The sequence below is a fragment of the Elgaria multicarinata genome, chromosome 11, assembly GCF_023053635.1.
Source record: "Elgaria multicarinata webbii isolate HBS135686 ecotype San Diego chromosome 11, rElgMul1.1.pri, whole genome shotgun sequence".
Taxonomy (NCBI): domain Eukaryota; kingdom Metazoa; phylum Chordata; class Lepidosauria; order Squamata; family Anguidae; genus Elgaria; species Elgaria multicarinata.
Window position 1 is genome coordinate 25,557,241 of NC_086181.1, and position 7,446 is coordinate 25,564,686.

A 7,446-nucleotide genomic window follows, 5' to 3' on the forward strand; every position below is an offset into this window, starting at 1 on the left:
AGGACAACCATCTGTCAAGTATGCTGTAGGGTGGATTCCTGCATTGAGCAGGGGGTTGGATTGATGGCCTTTTAGGCCCCTTCCAACTCTACTATTCAATGATTCTATGATTCTAAATTGTGTCACGGAACAACTGGGTGGGACCACCAATTGGGAAACCACTGTATTAAGTGATTTGAACATTGCCACTTGAATGTGGCTTTTACTCTTTCTTGCATTGTCTTCTCCAACTCTCTTCAGCTCATATATGGCTCTGCTCCAGTGATAAATCATAAAACACCAGGCCTTCCCTTCTTCCAGATGACCCCTACCGAAACCCTTCAATCCACAGGGATTCTCTCTTTGTTTCTACATTTCGGGTGGAGATGGATTGGGGTTGCTGTGATGGACAATGATAATGGAGAAAGATTTCTGGAAATTATAGTTCCACTGTTTTCTCAGAGCGGTATCTGCTTTGCCATGATAGAAAGAATTCCTGGAATAACTTCTATCACTGACATTAATGACAAACTAGAGAAGGGGGCAACATTACATGATAAAGTCATGGATAGCAAAGCCAACGTATTGATGTTTTATGGAGAATCTAATTCCATGCTGTTGCTGCGGTTTCTTCCATACCTATCCCAAAGAGAGCATATGACAAATATAGCAGGTAAAGTGTGGATAATGACAGCCCAGATGGACTTCAATGCAATGGTCATTCAAAGGAATTGGGACTCAAAAACATTCCATGGGGCTCTGTCCTTCACAATACACTCCAGTCACCTACCAGGCTTCAAGCTGTTTGCTGAGAGCAGAAATCCTTTCAGCACAAAGGGCGATGGTTTTATCAGGGACTTCTGGCAACAGGCCTTTGGCTGTGTGTTCCCAAATCCAATGGTAGGCACGACAGAAGAGGATATTTGCACTGGGGAGGAAAAGTTGGAGAGCCTTCCTGGATCTTTGTTTGAAATGAGCATGACTGGCCACAGCTACAACATCTATAATGCTGTCCATGCTGTGGCCCATGCCTTACATGCCATGACGTCATCTAGAGTCAAACACAGTTTGGTGGTGAATGGTGGAAGACAGATATTTCATAATCAACCACTGTGGCAGGTAATGGTCTGAAAGTCCCCATGTGGCAGCACATAAGATTTTGGGTGTTGCATAAAACCCAGGGCTCATCTACCCCAAGTGGGATATTCCATTATGAAAATGTTATGAAAGCAGTATATAAAAGGCAAGAGCCACACTCCTGCTTTATAGCAGTATTGAAGTGCACTGCAGGATCTACATTACTGCTTTATAGTGGTACTGAAGTGCACTCATAACTCTTGGGCCCCATGACACATCTACCCCAAGCAGGATATAACACCATGAAAGTGGTATGAAAGCAGTATATGGTATGTGTCAATGGGCCCCAACAGTTGTCAGTGCACTTCAATACTGCTATAAAGCAGGAAGTGTGGCTCCTGCTTTTTATATGGCACTTTATATAGCACTTTTATAGTGGAATATCCTGCTTGGTGTAGATGAGCCCCCAGTCAATATAGTAAACTTTGTCATGAAAATCTTCCTGTAGCTGTAGGCCCATTGATTTCAATCCTCCCTAAGTATGACAAAATCTGGATCCAACAGTATGCGAATAACATACACTGTTGTATTGTTGAATGACATAGCGACCCCATCCTGTCATCTTTGCATCACAAAATGGGCACAGTGTTTTCATCATCTCACACTTAAAAACTCTCCATGACATCATTTTGATGCTGTGATTTGACCTTTGTTTGAAAAATCCATCAGCACCGTTTACTACTAAACTCATCAGTTTTCTTTTTCACTTTAGCTCCATCACTTTTTGAGATATGTTTCATTTAACAACAGCGCTGGGGACAAGATTTCCTTTGACCGTAATGGTGGATTAGTAGCCGGATTTGATGTGATGAACTGGATGGTTTTGTCAAATCAATCTTTTCACAGGATGAAAGTTGGGTGGATTGATGCCGAGGCTCCTCCAGAGCAAGCTTTCTTCATCAATGAGGATGCTATAACATGGCACAGCTGGTTTAACCAGGTAGGATTCAATCCTTCATTGTTTTAATAACAGCCTATTACATAATACCCATTCATACATGGTTTGAAATGCCCTCCTGCTATTGAAACATATGAAAAAGCTCCATAACCTTAAGGATTCCAAGTTCATGATTCTGCTCTTTCATTCATGGATTAGGTCCAGCCTCTTTCTGTTTGTAGTGAGAGTTGCCATCGCGGTTCTAGAAAGAAAGTGAAGGAGGGGGAGCCATTTTGCTGCTATGATTGCATCTCATGTCCAGATGGGAAAATTGCAGACCAAGAGGGTAAGCAATCACTCAGGTTTCTTAGACAAAATGGAACACACATACATGAGGATCATTTCTCTTCAGTAGTTGATTCTCTTCAGAATAAAACTGCCAGTATCAGACTGCCTTCATACAAATCTATGGTGCGACCACATTTAGAATACTATGTACAGTTCTGGCCGTTGCACCTAAAAAAGATATTGTAGAACTGGAAAAAGTACAGAAAAGGGAACTAAAAAGATCAAGGAGCTGGAGCATCTCCCCTACGAGAGAAGGTTACAAGAGCTGGGATTGTTTGGCTTTGGAAAAAGGAGGCTAAGGAAAGACATGATAGAGGTGTACAAAATATGCATGGTGTGGAGAATGTGGATTGGGAAACATTTTTCTTCCTCTCCCATAATAACTGGAACCTGGGGTCATCTCATGAACTTGACTGGTGGGAGATTTCAGATAGTTAAAAGTAAGTACTGTTTCACACAGTGCATTGTAACTATGGAAATCAGTACCGCAGGATGTAGTGATGGCCATCAATTTGGATGGCTGTAAAATAGGGTTGGACAAATCCCTAGAGGAGAAATGGCCACTAGACCAGATGGCTATGTATTACCTCTAGTATCAGAGGCAGTGAGCCTACATACACCAGTGCGAGGGGGCTGTTGTACCATGTCCTGCTTGTGAGTCCCTGGTTGACCACTGATTGACCACTGTGTGAATAGAGTGCTAGACCAGACGGACCCCTAGTCTGATCCAACATGGCTCTTCTAATGGTCTAATGTGTCCCTGAACAATTTTGTAAAACAAGTCTGAAAAGTAGCTGCTGAAGAGGAAAGCCTTTAGTGTGTGTGTGTGTGATCTTTAATCCCAGGTTATTCTGAACAAATTAATACAGAATGAGTATGTGTTCTCATACTCAATAAGTCAGGTGATACTGCAACTGAGAATATCTCTGAAATATATTGTTGTGTTTCATCTACTTCCTGAGATTATCAATCTAGAGCTGATACTTAAGCATAACTCAGTATTTTCTGATAGAAAAATCATGAGGAGGGGGATAGGATAAATTTTATATCAGAGCTAGTCATCATGCTTCATGCTGCATATGATTCACCTTGAAAAAGATCTTTATTTTCTTTACTATTGTGCTCATTACACACAAGTAAGTCCCATTGAAATCAATGGTGCTTACTTCTGAGTAGCCACACATAAGATTTCACTATGAATCTGGGACAGATTGCACCAATATAGCATAATCATTGCACCAGTACAAATGTATGCTTTGGTTTAGGAGCTGAACCATCAAGTCTTTAATCATATGCTTTTGTAATAGAATGATCCTCCAATACATGTCCCATTTTATATTTATAAGAAGCAGAATGAGCAAGAGCTAAGGGAACGCAGTGATACACTGTTACCCAAATCACCCACAAAAAGCTGGAGCTGGAACTGATCACAACTTTTTATTTTTATTAATATTTCAGACATGAATGAGTGCAATACATGTACAGTTGAAAAGTATCCCAGCAAGAATCAGGATTTATGTATTCCCAAGGATGTAAGCTTCTTGTTTTATGAAGAGCCTTTGGGGATTAGTTTAGCCTGTTTTGCTCTTTCCTTTTCCTTGCTCACTTTATTGGTGCTAGCAACATTTCTGCATCACCATGACACTCCAATTGTCAAAGCCAATAACCAGGACCTTACCTACACTCTCCTCATCTCCCTCATGCTCTGCTTCCTTTCTGTGTTGCTGTTCATTGGCCATCCTCAGAAGGTGACATGTCTCCTCCGACAAACTGCCTTTGGCATTATTTTCTCAGTGGCTGTTTCTTGCATATTAGCAAAAACCATCATGGTGGTTCTGGCTTTCATGGCCACTAGACCAGGATCCAGTATGAGGAACTGGGTGGGGAAAAGTCTGGGCAACTCCATTGTTCTTTCCTGTTCCCTTATCCAAGCAGGCATCTGTACTGCGTGGATTGCAAGTTCTCCCCCATTCCCAGATGTGGACATGCACTCAGTGATGGAAGAAGTGGTACTTGAATGCAATGAAGGGTCTGTGACTATGTTTTACAGTGTCCTGGCCTACATGGGCTTCCTGGCAATTGCCAGCTTCACTGTGGCCTTCTTTGCCAGGAAGTTACCTGACAGTTTCAATGAAGCCAAGTTCATCACTTTCAGTATGTTGGTCTTTTGTAGTGTTTGGTTATCCTTTGTTCCAACCTACCTAAGCACCAAGGGAAAATACATGGTAGCTGTGGAGATCTTCTCTATCTTAGCCTCCAGCACTGGGTTATTGATTTGCATCTTTTTTCCAAAGTGTTACATTATAGTGTTGAGGCCTGAGCTGAACAACAAGAACCAGCTAATACGAAGAAAAGACTGAAGAATTTAAATATCTGTGTTTTCTTGTAGAGACAATATTTGTAAGAGCATTCCTTTCAAAAGCCATTCCATGTAATTCCTACCAAAGACTACCATGTTCTCCCTAGTTGGAAAAAAAAGGTGGGAAAACTGATTTAAGATTTTCCAAAAGGGTAATCATAACGTACATATGTATGTCCTCCCCCATCATGCTCATATCTTTGCTCTCACTAGTATTTCTTAAAATCCAGGAAGTGCTTTTAATTTTGGATGAATCTGGAATTCTTTTCTAGTGCAAGCTGCTGAACAGAAAACTCTCAAGCAATCTTTGTTATTAGGAACACCTACAAATCATTGCATGTACTACTAGTGGTCATAGTGGGAGAGAGTTCAGATTTTTACCATATCAATGGAGAAATTGGGGCTAAGCTGTTTCCTTATCTGGGCACCATTTCCCAAGTCTCAAAGCTACCTTATTTTTGTTTGTTTGTTTGTTTTGCTTCTTCCTCATAAGGGGGAATAACTTAAATGTACCAGTTTGATACCTGTAAGATTTCTCCTCTGGAGCAAATAAAAATGTGTCTCTGTGCATGTGTGTATGTGTGTAGCTTTTCTTAGGGATAATGACATCTGTAATTAAACACATCACTAGCAAATTATTGTAAGATTCAACTTCCCCACCCACTTATTATTAATATTCATAGTAGTAGTGGTATTGGATCAACTGTCTCCTGTTTCACCCTTCATTTCTATTTTCTCTTTCTATGATTTATTTATTTATTTATTTATTTATTTATTTAGTAACGTCAATGTACACAGTACTGTACATTCTAATAAAATCATAATAAAACAATAAGAGAGGTAATAGAATGCACCAAATAGGCTCAGGGGACAATAAAACTAACAGTATAAAAGTCAGAACAGAGTCAAGTTCTAAAAGCTGTAGAAAAAAGAAAAGTTCTCAATTGAGCTTTAAAAACAGTAATTGAACTCGTTCTTTCTCTTCTTCACACATTCAAGGGCACACACATGACATGTGCAGATTTTTTAGATTCTGGATATAATCAGTATGTGGATCAGTGTGACAATCACACGAACTGACTCCATTCCTGAACTCCATACCTTTATCTGGCCTTCTGTATAGAACATGGGTGGGAAAACTGTGGCCCATTTTAAAATTACTCAGCATACTACTTGGCTATCCAAATTAAAAATAATGGGTAGAAGGACTTTGGACACTTTCCTTCCCAGTTCATGCAAGTTATATTTCAGGATTCCAATGACCTGTTGAAAGGAGAAATCCTTTTTCTTTGTGAAGTTTACCTTTTACTGCAATGGAATCTACATTTCAAAGAGAAAAAGAAAGAGAAAGAGAGAGAGAGAGAGATGGTGTTATTGGGGAATTCTGATAGCAGGATTTAACTAGGTATTCCCAAATCCTGTGCTTGGCAAGGTGGTTAGAAAAGAACCTGGAGAGTTGGGTTGCTGGACAAATATGCAATGGAATCAAATGAGTTAGGAGACTTCTGAATCTGAGTCATGGATTCCACAGTGGACCAGTTTTTCCCATATTGCCCAAATTGTGTGTGTGTGTGTGTGTGTGTGTGTGTGTCTGTGTCTGTGTCTGTTTACTTACTAGAATTGTAATCAAACTGAGTTGTAGAAAAATGCAGGGTGGGGGGAACAAGCCACATAAAATGTGCATTACCCCCATAGGCTATAAAACTTGGAAAAATGCATTTGCGGGAGCAGGAGGGCATCTGGGGGTTCATTTTGCATTTGTGGAAGGGCAAAAATTGTTCAAATTCACATGAATTTGAGAAATTCAGGGGGGGGGGGGAGAATCCACTTCCATCAATGAGTGGACAATGGAAACAAAGGCAATGTGATAAACTGCAATAGGCAGACAGATTGTTTTATATATAAAATCCATAAATCCCTACTGCAGAGTGAAGCTGTGATGTCAACTTATTTATGTTTTATATTTATATCACACCTTTCCTCCAAGGAACCCAAGACAGCATACATAGTCCTCCTCCTCTCCATTTTTTCCTCACAACAAAGGCTGGGATGAGGGGCTGTGACTGGCCCAAAGCAACTCTGTGGGCTTCCATGTCCTGGATCTCAATTTCCAGTCCAACACTCTAGCCACTGCACCACACTGGCTCTCAATCTCCACATGATAGGCAGGCACCTGACCAACCACAGCAGTCATACTTGGGCCCCTAGGAACAGACAGAGAAGAGGGACACACACACATAAAGGAGGCAGCAGGTTTGAAAGAGCAATTTTTGTTGTGAAGTGTCCTCCATGCCCCAGGGCAGTCATCATAGTCAGCTACACTATTATTCCACCTGCAAATAGTTGGTCACACCTCCCAGTCTTCCATGTGACAGCAGTGGGGCTGCACCTATGTCCACTGTCCAAGGTTGTTTTGCAAATGGCTTCCTATCTGTCAAAGATCTGCCAAGGTCCACTGATGGCCTGTGGGGATGTGGGACCTGTGAGAGCAAGCAAGAGAGGAAGCCATCAGGCATCGTCTCTCGCCTGTTTGGATGAAGGTGGAGAAAAGAAGTTTTGTGGAGTCAAAATAACTGGTGAAAGGCAGCTAAGTGGCCTGCCCATGGTCATCCATACTCCCCTCTCAGTGGGGAAAATGCAGCCAGAGTCCTTCACCCATTCATCTCTCATGAAAACTGAGCTGCACCTGTCAGTAGAAATAGCAGCAAGCTCTCTTGGCTCAGAAACAGCCTGTCATGAGGGGAAG

General features: G+C 41.3%; 1 protein-coding gene across 1 annotated transcript; it reads left to right on the forward strand.

Annotated features, from left to right (window-relative positions):
* The first annotated feature begins 384 nt into the window (after positions 1-384).
* On the forward strand, positions 385-4,701 carry LOC134405562 (vomeronasal type-2 receptor 26-like). Its single transcript, XM_063136807.1, has 4 exons — positions 385-1,098; positions 1,829-2,056; positions 2,213-2,339; positions 3,800-4,701. The coding sequence occupies exons 1-4, from the start codon at positions 385-387 to the stop codon at positions 4,699-4,701; spliced, it is 1,971 nt and encodes a 656-aa protein (XP_062992877.1).
* The last annotated feature ends 2,745 nt before the right edge of the window (positions 4,702-7,446 follow it).